The sequence below is a fragment of the Chrysemys picta genome, chromosome 2, assembly GCF_011386835.1.
Source record: "Chrysemys picta bellii isolate R12L10 chromosome 2, ASM1138683v2, whole genome shotgun sequence".
NCBI lineage: Eukaryota > Metazoa > Chordata > Testudines > Emydidae > Chrysemys > Chrysemys picta.
This window is the reverse complement of record NC_088792.1, coordinates 70,996,373-71,013,060: the sequence shown is the minus strand read 5'-3', so window position 1 is coordinate 71,013,060 and position 16,688 is coordinate 70,996,373. Positions and strand designations below refer to the sequence as shown.

Genomic DNA, 16,688 nt, shown 5'->3' with positions numbered 1-16,688 from the left:
ACGTGACCTGCTACAGCCTGGCTCTCTGGAATGATGCGGGCGAACCGCCCCGACTACGCCCAAGGCCTCTTAAAGGGCTAGCGTTGTGATTTTGACTGCGGTGCTTTCCTGCCTGCTGAGAGTCTTAAGTGACCCTGACCTGTTGTAGGCTGGTGAGCTGCAGTCTAGGGGGCAGCATCTGAGAGGCAGCCACAGCCACCTGGTTATGGCTCAGAGCCCAGTATTGCCACCCTCAAGCACTCAAAAATCATGAATGAACACTCCCCTTACCCCTGAAAATCATGAGATTAAAAATGCATCCGATGAAGTGGGCTGTAGCCCATGAAAGCTTATGCTTGTGGGTGGCACAGAGGGCCCGAGGAGGGCAACAGCGGGGTTCGTTGCCCGGTGTGCTTCGTGCCAATGAACACACCAGGGTGGAGAAGCAGACAAAGTTTATTCAAGAGCTCTGAATAGGAGACCAGCATGTCTCACATCAAGCACCCTGATACAAGCAGTTTTTCCCTTTTTATCCTTTCCTTCCTCCCCCCATTTCTTTCCTACCTCCCCCTTCCTCCCTCTGTAGCAGTTACATTAAACGACCTTGGCTGTGTAGCTTGTTCGCAATGTTCCCTTCTGCAAGTTATTTTGTCCTTCAGCTAGAAGCATGTAGGTTCCCCTTATCACTACCGCTTTCCAGCTGCTGGCCTGTGAGGTTAGTAAAGTTTAACATGGAGGGACTTTGGTTCACTTTGGCCTAGAGTCAGGGGGGCTTCATTGACTCTTGTGGTCTTCCCCCCCCCCCCCCGAGTTACCTAGGGTGATGCCTAGTGACACCAACATGCTCAAATAAATGTGTTAGTCTCTAAGGTGCCACAAGTACTCCTCCTCTCCTAATATTTAAGCCAATGAACCAATACATTGTAGGTTGCTTTCATTCGCCACCTGGGTTTTAGCATCTGTACGGGTCATGTTTTCAAGCTTTTCTCCAAACCCATGAGGGCTAGAAATGTACCTTCAAAACAAAATGTGATGTGAGAGTGGACATTCTCATATAATCCTGAGTCCAGGAGCTGGAGCTTTATGGAAATCTTCAAATGTCATAGGACGTGTGATCCAATCACCAAAGCTGGCAACACTAGTTTTGACTAGAAACCTGCTGATTGCAGACACAGCTAGGGTTGCCAACTTTCTAATGCACAAAATGCTTTAGCCCAGTAGCACCACTGACCAGACTTTTAACGGCCCAGTCAGTGGTGCTGACCGGACACAGCTCTGGTCTGCCTACTCTGAGGCTCTTTGGGGAATTTCTCATCATAGACTTCAAGTAATGTGGTGTGGGTGCCATATCCATGCAGCGACATGGGGGCCATAGCTACTGCAACAGAGAAAGTGACATCAGAAGAGGATTAAATCCAAAGAAACCCACAGAGAAGATGATTCTTGAAGTCATGACAGCCACAACTGCCCATGTTCACATAAAGTAGGAGGTGTATTATTGGGCTCATCATTAATAAAAATAAATTAATAAAATAAATGTAGTTGATGGTTTGTTTGTTTGTTTGTTTTGAAAACAGGATGTTTCTGGTGTGGAATGAGGGGGAGCCATCAGCAATGAGGAAACTCAGGCATTTCAATTTCCCAGTTTTGGAAGGTATGGTAGAGAGTGACCAGGTTATTTTTCTATTTTAAAAAGTATCCATTATTTGGTGCTTATATCTAAGAGTCACAAAATCAATAAAAAATATGTTTTCAAGAAATAATCATGTTAAGCACAACACTTTATGATGTGGCTGCTTATTTCAGAGTGATCATGGCTCAATTACATTTATGTACAAACAAAATAAAGTCCAAACCATTAGCATATATACTAGGTGTTTTAAAAGACAAAATTTCACAAAGCTGAAAACAATTGTGAGACAAATCAGGTGGGAGAAAGAATTTAAATAGAAAAATGTGAATGGGTAATTGCATAATGATTATGAACATTTTACTACATGCCCAAAAAACCACAATCCAGAAACAAGTCTATGCTAGTTAAAAACCAACCTGTCTTACAAGGGAAGTGAAAGTAGCTATTTTATGTATAGTGAAAGTAGTTATTTTATAATATACACACACAGATGAGAAAAAGGAAGCTAGGAATTGTAGAAAATTTATAAGGGAAGCAAAAGGACCCCAGAAGGAATCTATGGCCAGGAGAGTTAAGGACAATAAGGAGGAGGTGTGTGTTTTTTTTAAAGTATATTAAGAACAAAAGGAATTGTAATAATGGTATTGGTCCCTTTCTAAATGGAAATGGTAAAAATGTCAATGACAATGCAAAGGGGTTCAATAAATATTTCTGTTCTGCATTTGGAAAAAAGCCAAAAGATGTATTCATGTCATATGATGATGATGATTGATGATGAAATACTTCCCCTTCCAACAGCAACTAAAGAGGATGTTAAACAGCAGCTAATAAAGTTGCACATTTTTTAAGTCACCAGGTCTGGATAACTTGCATCCAAGAGTTCTAAAAAAGCGCTGTCTGAGGAGTTCTCTGGACTATTAAGGTTGATTTTCAATAAGCATTGGAGCACTGGGAAAGTTCCAGGGGACTGAAAGACAGCTAATCTTGTGCTGATATTTCACAAATGTAAACAGGAAGACATGGGTAACTATGGGCCTGTCAGCCTGATGCTGATCTCAGGCAAAATAATGGGACAGTTGATACTGGCATTGATTATTAAAGAATTAAAGGAGAATAATAGTACACCTCTACCCCGATATAACACTGTCCTCGGGAAACAAAAAATCTTACTGCGTTATAGGTGAAACCGCGTTATATCGAACTTGCTTTGATCTGCCGGAGTGCGCAGCCCCGCCCCCCTGGAGCGCTGCTTTACCGCGTTATATCCAAATTTGTGTTATATCGGGTCGCGTTATATCGGGGTAGAGGTGTAATGCTAATCCACCTGCATTTATGGAACTAGATCTTGTCAAACTAATTTGATTTTTTTAAATTACAAAGTGTGGTTGATAAAAGTTATAGAGTTGATGTAATGTACTTAGACTTCTGTAAGCCATATAATTTTGATACAAGGATACAAAATCAACATGATGCACATTAAATAGATTAAAAACTGGGTAACCTGATAGGTCTCAAAATGTAACTATAAATAGGGAATAGAATGGGTGTTTTTCTAGTGGAGTCCCACAGGGATCAGTTTTTGGCCCTATACTATTTAACATTTTTATCAATGGACTAGAAGAAAACATAAAGTCATTACTAATGAAGGGTGTAGAAGACTGGGGGAGTGGTAAATAATGAAATCTTCGGAGTCAAGGTGGACATGAGCTCCAAGTGCATCACTGTGGTCAAAAGGGCTAAGTGATCCTTGGATATATAAACAGGGGAATATTGAGTAGGAGTAGAAATGTTATATTACCTCTGTGTTTGGCACTGGCATAGGTGCTGGAACTACGGAAGCTGGGGGTGCAGCAGCACCCCCTGGCTTGAAGTGGTTTCCATCATATATAGGGTTTACAGTTTTGTTCAATGGTTTTTGGCACCCCCACCATAAATAAATTTCCAGCACCCTGGGCACTGGTGCGACTGCTACTGGGATACTGTGTCCAGTTCTGGTGTCAACAATTCAAGAAGGATGGTGAAAAATTGGAGCAGGTTCAGAGAAGAGCCACAAGACTGATTAAAGGGTTGAAAAACATATTTTATAGTACAATATGCAAGGACGTCAATCTGTTTAGCTTAATGTGAAGGTTAAGAGGTGACTTGATCAGTCTGTAAATCCTACAGGGGTAACAGAATAAAGGGCTTTTTAATCTAGTAGACAAAAGGTCTAAAGTCCAATGGCTAAAGGCTGAAGCTAGAAAAATTCAGAACTAGAAATAAAGTGTAAATTTTTAATGGTAAGGATAAATAACCATTGGAAAAACTTACCAAGGTTCTCCATCATTGGTAATTTTTAAATCAATATTGAATTTTTTTAAAGCTATGTTTTAGTTCAACCATAGCTATTGGACTTGAAGCAAGAATTAATTCAGGAAAGTCCTATGGCCTTTGTTATGCAGACGGTAAGACTACAAATTATCACAATAGTCCCTTCTGCCCTTAGAATCTATTAATTTAATTTATGATTTCGTCATTAATCAGCCTTTCTGCTGGAGGGTTGGAGCAAACTGATCACAAACCTCCAGGAACATCTGTTTCTTCATGCTAAAGTTCTGGAGCCACTGCTGGCCATCCCTGGTCCGCATGACGATGTGATCCCACCAGTCTGTTTCTGTGGCAATGCGCCAGAAGAACCAGGCTACATAGGAGGAATCTGTGGCTAAAGCAACAATAGGCATCAGCAGCATCAACTAGTTTGGAGCTGGCGTGTCAGTAGCCCCCTCAGAGAGGTGCCTTTGGCAGTTCAAAAACTGCCACCAGAAACGTCCACCACCAGCATCTTGCAGATTCTCTGTTTGTGTCCTGAAATAGAACTGAGAGCAGGAGATAGAGACATTCTACCGGGTCAGGCTCCATGTTGGCTCTGGCTGCAGGGAGTGTGCAGACACAAAATTGTTCTGCTGGAGGTGTTCACGATTTAAAACTACACAGAACATTTCTGGTCAACTCCCATGGCACAGGCAGACAAGTGCTCCCACAACTCACTATGGACAAAGGGCTACGAATGACAGTACATGCCCACTGTAGTGGAAGTTCTGACTGGTCTGCGGAGTGCAGTATGGACGTGCCAGCATGGTTGTGAGGCTGAGTTTCCAATGGAATTTGGACATACAAGCACAGACCTCGAAACATGAACCTACAAGCCCAGGCCACACAGACCTGGGCTTAGTGTGCTGTGTAGGCATACCCAGTGGGGCCAGGATTTCATCCATGGACTTTACAATCAGATAGAGATTGGTATATGAAGTAAACTGCCAGATTAGTCCTCTTGCAGCAAGTAGTAAAACATCAGGAGGTTACCCCTGTGGAATTTCCTGCCAAATATTTCCTTCCAAGGGAATGGGTTTGGGACCATTGAATTTGCAGGGTTTCAGATTTCTGGGGTTTGCAGATTTCTATGATCAGCTGAGGTAGAAGCCATCCTCAGTAGGCAATTTTTGCCTCTGCTCCCCCACTACCCTTCTTCCTAACAGTATAGCCCTATTTTCAATAAAACCGCCTGGAACTGTAGAACTTTCTCATCAAGCCAGTGCCATTCCAGTAAACAGAGACATCTAGTCACCCTATATAAAAATAATTTTGGACAGAAAAAGGTCAATGTTATATTTTGCAGCTTAAAAATAACTATGGGTTCAGTTCAAATTGTCGAGAAAACGTTCTGGTCAATTTCTTATTTCATTCAAACCAATTTTCTAGGGTCACACCTGCCAAGGAAAGAGAAGGTAGAAGAAAGAGAGGGGGAAGAGGAGAAAATAGTTAAACAAACAAACAAACAAAAACTGTTTTCGGGGAAAGAAAAACTAGCCCAGAGCTGGTCATCATAACTTGTATTTTATAGTTTTGGTAGGTGCTCAGTTACTCTAGTGATGTATGCATTATAAATGCTTAAATACATTCAATAGGTCTCTTCTTTTGGAAAAGTCTTTTAGATTACCAAATAGATTTCAAATTCAGAGACTAAATAAGATTTTTTTAGGTGCTGGAATTATACTCATGTACTATACTTATACTAACATAATAAAAGAGGTATAAAAAGTGAAGAAATGGGTGAAGAACCTATTTCCCAAAATATGAGACTAGAGAACTTGACCTTCCAAAGCGTTTTCTCCCCACTAGGGTGTGAAAGCATTTCGCAATGAAAACAGAAAGCGCCTCAAAAGTGATTGCAATTTCAAAAAGATAAGAATCACTTATATCACATTGTCTTTTCTTACTAGTTGATTTAGAACTGAGAAAAGGTACCAGACTGAAAACATATTTTTGGATAAACACAGAAACTAGGTACAACATGGATAGAGGTAGCACAAGGTTCAAACTACCCAACCAATCTGGATATATTTGAATCACTTCAATGAAGAAAGGAGTAGTTCATTCTCCATGCCCATTCTTTATGTGGTTTCTTGAGCAGTGGAACATGTTCTGCTTTATGTGCAAGTAGCCTCAGGTTCAAACCCCATTAGGTGGCCTTGTGGTTGAACCTGCTAGCAAGAATGCCAGTTGTGATGGTGGTTCTTTTGTTGTAGTCTGAACATTTATCCACTATGCAGTAGTCTGAGATTGCCACTTTATTTCATATAGGTCAATGCTCTGCTATGAGATGAACACCACAAACCTGGGCCAGATCCTATAACTAAATTCAGTGGGTGAAATCCTGACTTAATCCAAGTTAGTAAAACTCCCATTGATTTCAGCATGGTCAGGATTTCATCCAGTGCATGTTTCTCTTTATTTAAAACAGAGGTTCTCAAACTTTTGTACTGGTGACCCCTTTCACGTAGCAAGCCTCTGAGTGCAACCACCCGTTATAAATTAAAAAAACTTTAAAATATATTTAACACCATTATAAATCCTGGAGGCAAAGCGGGTTTTGGGGGGAGGCTGACAGCTTGCGACCCCCTATGTAATAACCCCGTAACCCCCTGAGGGGTCCTGACCCCCAGTTTGAGAGCCCCTGATTTAAAATTTTCCTCCAAGAGTTTAAAGTTTGTGTTGCCAATTTTTTTCCCTTAGGGTCTGATCCATCTCCCATTGTAGTTAATGGGTAAACTTTCATTGACTTCCATGAAGGTTGGATTGGGCCTTCTGCGCTTTTCATTATCCTGTATAGTTTTTTCTTCTTCATTTCATTTTCCCATTTCTTTCATTTGTCTCCTTTTTCTCTCTCCATTTTTTTCTCTCTTCTCTGTAAACCCTTTGCTGAAGGCAATGAGTTCAGCTACTTCCCAGCATGCAGTTTTTGTTTTGCTTAGGAAGCAACATTTCTATCTTTTCATAACAATACTGAATAAATAATAAAACAATAAAATAATAATTATTATAATAATAAACCCCTAAGCCATTGTGTAAGAACACAAAATTGCCCCCCAAGAGCATCACGTTCTACACAAATTACTAATTTACCCACTCTAGCTCCCAAGCAGCTACTATTTTAAAATAAACCCTGGGAAATTTTTAAAGCTTCCTTAAGGTTATACTCAGGGGTGGCTCTAGGCACCAGCAAAGCAAACAGGTGCTTGGGGGCAGCCCATTCGCAGGGGCGGCAGCTGGCAGGGATCCAGCCTGGGAGCTGAGAACCAATAAGGGGCCCTGGGAGCTGTAGTTCCTTGGTTAGCTTCCTGCCTATAGAGCCAGCCCTGGAACATGGAAAGAACTACATTTCCCAGCATTCCCTTGGCCACTATCAACAGGAAAGGGAGAGGGAGGGAGTATTGTAGCTGAAACCTCATGCTGCAGCTTGTTGTGAATGGAGAGCTCACTGCTAGAGTGGGGTGGCCCTGTGAATGGGGAACAAGTATGCCCAAGGAGCAGAAGGCTTTGGCCCAGATATCCCCTTTAGAAGACATCCCCAAACTGCATTAGGGATGTTGCTGTGACCTCACCTTTCAGCCCCCAAAGAAGGAATTGGGTGGACTAAATGGACAGTGCACCTCTCTATCTGAAACCTAGCAAGGGAGGTACGTGGATCCCACTAGAATTTAAAATAAAAAGTAAGGGAGGGGAGGCTCTGCTAGAGGACCTGGGCAGCTTTAGATACAGTACCAGGCAGGTAGGAGGATTTCCAGTTCTGAGTCATGGAAGCAGAAATTGACATTTCCTTTCCAGATTTAGTTAATATTCAGAAAGGGAATCTAGCACCTACCTTCCAGATTTGAACACCTTCAAAATTCAGGAGTGCTCAGGCTCAATTTGGGCAGCTGTTATTTCATTTCTCCCAAATGAAATATACTGATCCACTGTAACTTGCTGTAGAAAAAGTAGGATAAAATTGAGCAAGAAATGCTTCCCAGTGGTTATTAGGACTAGAATTGCTATTTTCAACAGCCATTGCCTTTTTTTTTTTTTTTTAAGTTTTATTTGTTTAAAAGGAAGACAGTGATATTGCATTGGCAAATTCCCCCTAGAAACAAAGAGTAGAACAAAAAATAATAATAAAGGCACCTCAACTTTTCCTCATTTATGGAGGACAGTCTTATAATATGCATCCAGACATCCTCCAATCAATCAAGCTGAAAATTGTTCCACTTTACTGCAGTTCTGTAACCATATGGGAACCAATCCTGTCTGTGTTCTGTGCACATCTAAAATTCCTGCTGAATGACCCGCCCTGGGAGTGAGTTACCAGTGACCCAGAGCTGGGCGGAAGGAGGGTGCAGTTGGCGGGGGAGTGCCCAGGGCTGGGGCAGCAGGGTGTGTGTGTGTGTGTGTGGGGGGGAACTGGTGGGGGGAAAGGGGAAGGGGGAGCCCAGAGCTGGGGCAGCAGGGGGTGAGGGTGGGAGGAGGCCCAGAGCTGGGGCAGCGGGGCGGGTGGGAGGAGGAGGGGGAGAAAGAGCCCAGGACTGGGGCAGTGAGGGGGAGCCAAACATTTTTTTGCTTGGGGCAGCAAAAAACCTAGAACCGGCCTTGGTTATACTCAGCAAGTGCTTGAATCACATCTACCCCAGCACCACAGTCAGAGTGAGATCTGAGCTGCAAAACTCAGCAGTCATGCTGCATCAGGGAAGTGAAAGGCAGGATTTTAGGTAGTTTCACTTCCTTGATTTTAGCTCTTGTAAGAGGCGTCAAACTGTGGGATTGGGGATTTAATGAGTAGTGGTAACGTCAAATGCCAAACACTTGCTAAGGGCAGTTTTAGCTACAAAGACCCTGCTGTAACAAAGAAGGTCTATTTCCCCCTTGGAATGAAATATGTTCCAATTTTCTACTGCAGGAGACAAGCTCCCACTGAAGTTAATTTGACTCAACAAATACTTGGCATTAACTCTAGAATGTCATTTTAAGTTTGTTTATGTTGCCACCAAATCCGTAGTTTGTTGAAGTTACTCAGGGTATTGGGTTGTTTCCCTGTTCTCTTTACATTAGATGTAACAGAAGTGTTACCGGGGAGAGAGAGAAACTAGATCCCTCTCCGGTTATTATGCCTTATAATTATAATAAAAGTCACAAGGCTTGGAGGACTAATTAAAAAGAAAGGTTTATTACTATTTCTAGCATCATGGGCAAAATAAAAAGGGAAGAGTAAGAAATATATACATGTAAACAAAAAAAACTATTATGACATATTTTCTGTAAATAAATGCTTCCTCATCCTTATTGAAATCTTTCTATACCAAGAAAAAATAGGTTTAGAGTAGCAGCCGTGTTAGTCTGTATCCGCAAAAAGAACAGGAGTCCTTGTGGTACCTTAGAGACCAACACGTTTATTTGAGCATAAGCTTTCATGGGCTACAGCCCACTTCTTTGGATGCATAGAATGGAACATATATTGAGGAGATATATATACACAGACAGAGAGCATGAAAAGGTGGGAGCTGTCATACCAACTCTGAGAGGCCAATTAAGTAAGAGGAAAAAAACCTTTTGAAGTGATAATCAAGATAGCCCAGTATAGACAGTTTGATAAGAAGTGTGAGAGTACTTACATGGGGAGATAGATTCAATGTTTGTAATGGCTCAGCCATTCCCAGTCTCTATTTAAGCCTAAATTGATTGTATCTAATTTGCATATCAATTCAAGCTCAGCAGTTTCTAGCTGGAGTCTGTTTTTGAAGCTTTTTTGTTGCAAAATTGCCACCTGCAGGTCTGTCATTGAATGACCAGACAGGTTAAAGTGTTCTCCCACTGGTTTTTGAATGTTATGATTCCTGATGTCAGATTTGTGTCCATTCATTCTTTTGCGTAGAGACTGTCCGGTTTGGCAATGTACATGGCAGAGGGGCATTGCTGGCACATGATGGCATATATCACATTGGTAGATGTGCAGGTGAACGAGCCCCTGATGGTATGGCTGATGTGATTAGGTCCTATGATGATATCACTTGAATAGATATGTGAGCAGAGTTGGCATCGGGCTTTGTTGCAAGGATAGGTTCCTGGGTCAGTGTTTTTGTTCAGTGATGTGTGGTTGCTGGTGAGTATTTGCTTCAGGTTGGGGGGTTGTCTGTAAGCGAGGACAGGTCTGTCTCCCAAGATCTGTGAGAGTGAGGGATCATCTTTCAGGATAGGTTGTAGATCTTTGATGATGCACTGGAGAGGTTTTAGTTGGGGGCTGAAGGTGACAGCTAGTGGTGTTCTGTTATTTTCTTTGTTGGGCCTGTCTTGTATGAGGTGACTTCTGGGTACTCATCTGGCTCTGTCAATCTGTTTTTTCACTTCAGCAGGTGGGTATTGTAGTTTTAAGAATGTTTGATAGAGATCTTGTAGGTGCTTGTCTCTGTCTGAGGGATTGGAGCAAATAATTTCCATCCCACCATCAACCTCAGCCTAGATCAATCCACACAAACGGTCCATTTCCTGGACCGTGCTGTGCTAATAAGCGATGGTCACATAAATACCACCCTATACCTGAAACATACTGACCGCTATACTTATCTACATGCCTCCAGCTTCCATCCAGGACACACCACACGATCCATTGTCTACAGCCAAGCTCTAGGATACAACTGCATTTGCTCCAATCCCTCAGACAGCTTCAAAAACAGACTCCAGCTAGAAACTGCTGAGCTTGAATTGATATGCAAATTAGATACAATCAAATAAGGCTTAAATAGAGACTGGGAATAGCTGAGCCATTACAAACTGTCTGTACTGGGCTATCTTGATTATCACTTCAAAAGGTTTTTTTCCTCTTACTTAATTGGCCTCTGAGAGTTGGTAAGACAACTCCCACCTGTTTATGCTCTCTGTCTGTGTATATATATCTCCTCAATATATGTTCCAGTCTATGCATCTGAAGAAGTGGGTAGTAGCCCATGAAAGCTTATGCTCAAATAAATTGGTTAATCTGTAAGGTGCCACAAGTACTCCTGTTCTTTTTTCAAGAAAAAATAGTAGACTAATAGTTTATCAGCTGACATTAGAGCCTTCCTCTTCTAATGTGTTTGCACAGATGATTTGGAAATGCCATCCGGCGGGGGCAGTACCGCGGGGGGGGGGGAAGGGGGACGCAGAAGCGGGGAGTGCTGCGGGGGCCGGGGCGGTGCCGAAGCGGGCGGTGGGCTCAGTCTGGGCACAGGGGGATTGTCCCCGCCCGCTGCCTGCAGGGGGCGCTGCTGGGCTGAGCGCGTTACCAGGTAACCGGAATAAACATCCCGCCGGGGCCGCCGCAGCCTCTCAGCCTGCCCGGCCCGGCGCCGCCATGGTCGGGGAGCTGCGGCCGGTGTACCGGGGGCGGTTCTTTGACAGGTTTCCCGAGCTGCCAACAGTGAGTCCGTCTGTGTCCGTGTGTCTGCGTCCATGTGTCGGTCCGTGTGTGTCCCTCTGCGTCCGTGTGTCCGTCTCTGTCCGTGTGTTCCTGGCCCTCTGCCTTTCTCCATGTGTCCCTCTGTGTGTGTCCGTCTTTCTGTCCCTGTCTATCTCCTTGTCCCCCACCCCCGTTAATCTATAACTCCCCCCCTCGCTCTCCAGCACCCCCGGGGTTCTCAGGGTGTCCCTCGAGCCAGAGCTCTGCTCACATTTTGGGGACTCTGGGGTCTGTGAGAGGGACTCCTGGCGAGTGATAGTTCCTGGGGCAGAGACGCTGGGTTTGTATATTCATTTTATTTCTGTTTTCCTCCTCTTTATTAAAATAAGGTTTTGTCATAATATTGCTAGGGCAGGACCAGGCAAAATTCCCTGCAAGGTTTAAAATGCTGATCCTGCTGGCCGGCCCCTACTGCTGCTATGTTCTGTGGTCTCTGCATTATTTTTGTTTTCATTGTTTAGGCAGGAAAACTGATCCCAATTGGAGATACAGCTGCCAGTTGTCTGACTGAAGTTTTTCCCAGGGTGAGTGTACTAGGTTTGTTGGGACAGTATTTCAGGCACCACATCACATTACATCTCCTAGCAGAGACATTGAGACGTAAGTATAATAAACCAATTAAGTCTCTGCCCACAGTTTAGCCTGGTTCTCCTCTCAGACTGTCTACAGTAGGGATTTTATGTAACAATTTCCCACTGTTGCTAAAACTGGGTTAGTTGGTCTGGTGTTAGCAATATTGGCAGCCCTAGCATAGATCAGGTTCTGCAGTCACTGTTAATTTTAACACATGTGTCATGTAGCCTAGCTCAGAGCTACAAATAAAAGATATGAATGCTGACAGCCATAGTAGTGGCCACCATTGGTAGAACTGAACTGCTAGTAACAAAGGGGAAAATAATTTCGAGTGTGATTAAGGCCTCACTTATACCTGTTTTAGATCAGTGTAAATCAACAGATGTTACGTATAGCAGCATAACCGAGAGGAGAATCAGGCCTAAGAGATTTTTGCCCATCTCTTCTTTTCTTGAAATGCAAGAACGTAAATAATTTTCCATGTAGTTCAATACACTGTGTCCCGTGTGGTCTCAGAGACTAGTTAATGCCCTCACAAAACACTGTGCACATTTCTATTTCGGTCATGTCTACTCTATAAAATCCATCATGTTTAAACACCTTTTCCATCCATGGTATAATGTGATTTGGTCTTGCCTGTATGGAGTAGGATCAAATTGTGTTATAAACAGGTTAGGGTACTGTGCTCTATTGCTTATAGAGATACTATTACTCGACTTGATGGAGATCATTCTTCCCTTTGAAAAAACTGTGTTTTGGTTGATGATCCTGCAGGTGAAGAGGATGGTGAGCAGGTTGTACAGGAAAATACCATGAAACAGATTAGCTGACATACTCTTCTGATGACAAGCATGTCTCTAATGGGAAGAACAAGGTCAAAGCTAATAAGTCACTATTTCCTGTAAAATTGTTTTTCCGTTGTCTTTCAGCCTATTACACCCCCGGTTGTGAGAAAGTTTCTCAATTCTACAAGTCCAGCTCCTGGTGCTGAAAGAATATTCTATGGCAGAGCAAATGATCCTGATATTGCAGTCCATCTGACACATGGCATTAGCTCCCGGTCTTCACTGAGTGTAAGAATGAATCTTTTGTGTGTTTAAAAATAGTCCTGAATAGCTTGTATTGATCTGTAACTTGGTTCTGCCCAGCCATAACTGAGCGTATATAGCTGGTGTATTAGAGGGTAAACATTCCTAATGCACAGGAGAGATGCTGCTAAACCCCCAAGAGGGGAAGGAAGAACCAAATCAGGATCCAAAAGGAGAGAAATACCACTGAGAATCTTTGGATGGGGAGGAAGATAAGAAAATAATGAGGGGAAGGGAGCAAGAAAAGTGAAGAAGAGACTCCCTTTTCCTCAGTGACAAATATCCCGCCCCCTTCCACTAAACCCACTTGCCAATGACAAATGCTCTGAACATCCTCTCAGCTGCTAACATGTACCTATGACCAACACCTCAATCCCCATATAAAGAATAGAGACAATTCTCCCACTCAGTGGCACAATCTATCTTTCAGTTGTTCAACCCTTTTGCTTCCTCCAAGCCCCCCTACAATTAAATTATTGTTATCTATGTATTTATTATTTCTTAGCCTCAAAGGGATGCTAAGTGCTCTATGCTGTGGCTTACAGTGGATTGTCAGTGGAAGTCAATCAAAGGAATTTTAATTGTGAAATAAATAGAAAGCCATTTAAAAACCAGAGATTTTTGTTGAATTATATTTTACAGTAATAATCTTCATTATTCATTCCAATTTCTAGTTCTTTAACTCCCCCACTCCCACACACACAACATTTTTACTGCTTTCAGAGATAAAATATTGAAGCTGTTACTAAACTGATTTAATACCTCAGAACAGCACTAGCTGTTTAGGAGCATGTTAAATTTGCTAATTTTCTTTTCTTGCTTTTGGTCTTTAAATGATTTTGCTAACTAAAAGTGATACTTTTGATATCTTATTGTACACAAGGTGTACACTTAATTTCAGAAATAATGTTTGTGGTATTACATTTTAGAAACAGGGCAAAATTCTGTGAATTTTGCAAATTAACAAGTGGAAGAACACACATGTAAAAAGAGAATTCTGCATCAAAAAATCTATCTAACCTGTAGCTCCCTGGGGGGAGGGATAGCTCAGTGGTTTGCACATTGGCCTGCTAAACCCAGGGTTGTGAGTTCAATCCTTGAGGGGGCCATTTCAGGATTGGTCCTGCTTTGAGCTGGCGGTTGGACTAGATGACCTCCTGAGGTCCCTTCCAATCCTGATATTCTATGATTAATTGCTGACGCAAAGTATCAGTAAGTGTATAAGTAAGTCATTGTACTAGTGTTCTATAGTATGTTTGGTGAAAGTAATGCTCATTAAAGCACTCCTACTATTAAATCTTTGCTGAAAAGTGGGGAGAGACAACTTTTTTTTGGGTTCTGAATTAGAGAGATTATGCTGTGTCTCTGCCGCTCATACTATGTATGATTTCTTCAGGCTGGCTTCTTGACAAATCCACCTCGAAAAACTCGGTTTCAACAAAAATTTGAAGAGAGAAAAGAAGCCCTGTATTTAAGAAATCGCCAAGCACCTCTGGGGAGGTCATATGATCAAACTTCAATGTTACCTAAAGGCATGGATGTGACTGCCACCACTTTTGGAACAACAACCATCAGAGGTAACACACTTAGTGTTAAAACGTATTGCTGTTGAATACATGGTAATTTATCATTTAACATGGGATTCAGGAAGTTACATAAATAATAAGCATTATTCTTTAAAACAATTCCTGTGTAATAGAAAAGAAATACTAATCACAACTGCTAATTACAAAAAAGAGCATATAAGTAATAAAAATGTATTAACTAAAATACTCAAACATCAAGAACACATAGGAAGGATAGGGATTTCTGTCCTTCCCTAAACTTGCAGATTTTCTGAGATTGGTGGAGATTTCAGGGGATCCACTAGTGGCCAGGGCTGATCATATAGAGCACTGGTTCTCAAACACTTTTTTGTGTGGACCACTTGAAAATTGCTGAGGGTCTTGCGGACCACTTAATGATCTTTCCAAATGTTTGTTTGTACCATTAGCTAACTATTGTAAAGTGCTTTGGATAAAAGCACTATATAAAAAAACTTAATAATAATTAATGTTTTTTGTTGTACAAATAAAAGCACACAACTCATATTTTAATATCAGTAGTCTTACCTTTCTAATGCGATGGATGTGCCCGATCTACCCCCGGCGCAGCAGCCCCCGAGCTGGAGCTGGGAAGGAGGGGGGTCTCTCCCTCTCTCCCCTGCTGCGGCAGCCCCCGAGCTGGGACTAGGAAGGAGGGGGTCTCTCCCCCACCAATGCAGCCACAGAGCTGATGCTGGGAAGGAGGGCCATCTCTCCCCAGCAGCCACAGCCCTGGAGCTCCACTAATTAGGTGGGTGGCCCTTCATTCTTTCATGTGCGAGAGCCCAGGAGTGCACCTTACTATCTGAATGGAGCTCGTGGTCCGCGGACTACAGTTTGAGAACCTCTGATATAGAGGCCTAGGACCTTGAAGTCCCATCTCAGCCGCCTACAGCTCTCCCCCATCCCATTTCATCATGGCTGTGTTGATGGAAAGTGGCCTGACTGAAACTTTTATAGTAAATATTATATTGCCAAAGAATTAATTGGTGTCTTCCAGTAAGATATTGTTAAAATAAGACTTTTCCTGCATATTGAACTTTTAAAAGAGATTTTATTACCATATTGATTAGTATTTGTTCACTTTGCAGACACACCTGGTGGAGAGCTTATAAATCCACCAAAAAGCTTTGAGGTAGTGGATAATGAAGCAAAAGAAGGACATGAGTTGTATGTTGTGACACACAATGATTACAATGTAGGTGAGTAAGATCAAGGGCTGGTGATCAGTAATACAAAAAGTCTAAATATGTATAAAGCTAGTTATAGCTTTTTGATGCTGTACAACACATAACATACCATATTTATTCATTCATATATAAATTAATATGAAGCTAAAAAGTTACAGTACTTTTGAAAAATCATTTTTGTGAAGGGGATTCTATCATAGAGATACTAATATATATGTACAAATAAGACAACAAAATAGATTTGTAAAACTAGCTCCTTTAATTTTGGGTCATAATGAGCAAATATTAGATCTTAGAAAAGGAGATTAGGAGTGAGGACATGTGGGTTCTGTTCCCAATTCTGTGATTTATGCTCTGAGCTTCAATTTACCTGTGTATAAAGTAGGTAGAATAAATAATGTTTTGTATTCCACTGGCATCCACATTTTCCCCTAGATGCTGGCCAAACATATAAGAAGGCACAAGCACTGCCACAAAGAGCTTGCTGTCTAGGAAGATAAGTGACATATGTAGGGAGGTGGAGAGGGATAAAAGTGCAAAGCAAGATTCTCTATTTCCTTTCAGACACATTTGCACTTCCCATATTCTGGCTCCAGCCAGGGGCCAGCTTTAAATTGTGCTAGTTTGTAATGGCACTCTGTTTACCCCTATGTTGGAGGTTGTGATGGGGATAGCAGAGAGCCATTCTAGTACCACTTTGCTGTTGGAAGTATTCACTGGGATCTGTTTCCATCCCCTTTACAACCTCTCTACATCACCAGAGCAGCATAAAAAGTCAACAGCACAAGAGAGCATCTGTCCCATTCAGACAGAATGTATGTACTTTTAAAAACAATAAATGTCAACTATCCCCATCAATGT

The 16,688-nt window shown here is 42.1% G+C and overlaps 1 protein-coding gene across 1 annotated transcript in view; it reads left to right on the top strand.

The window, feature by feature from the left end:
- The first annotated feature begins 11,145 nt into the window (after nucleotides 1-11,145).
- Nucleotides 11,146-16,688, top strand: part of EFHB (EF-hand domain family member B) — a 30,414-nt gene continuing 24,871 nt past the window's right edge. The window contains exons 1-5 of the mRNA XM_005297052.5: nucleotides 11,146-11,354; nucleotides 11,855-11,917; nucleotides 12,896-13,039; nucleotides 14,451-14,631; nucleotides 15,729-15,839. Coding sequence (XP_005297109.2) covers nucleotides 11,289-11,354; nucleotides 11,855-11,917; nucleotides 12,896-13,039; nucleotides 14,451-14,631; nucleotides 15,729-15,839 — 565 coding nt within the window. The 5' untranslated portion in view covers nucleotides 11,146-11,288. The remainder of the gene's footprint in view (nucleotides 11,355-11,854; nucleotides 11,918-12,895; nucleotides 13,040-14,450; nucleotides 14,632-15,728; nucleotides 15,840-16,688) is intronic.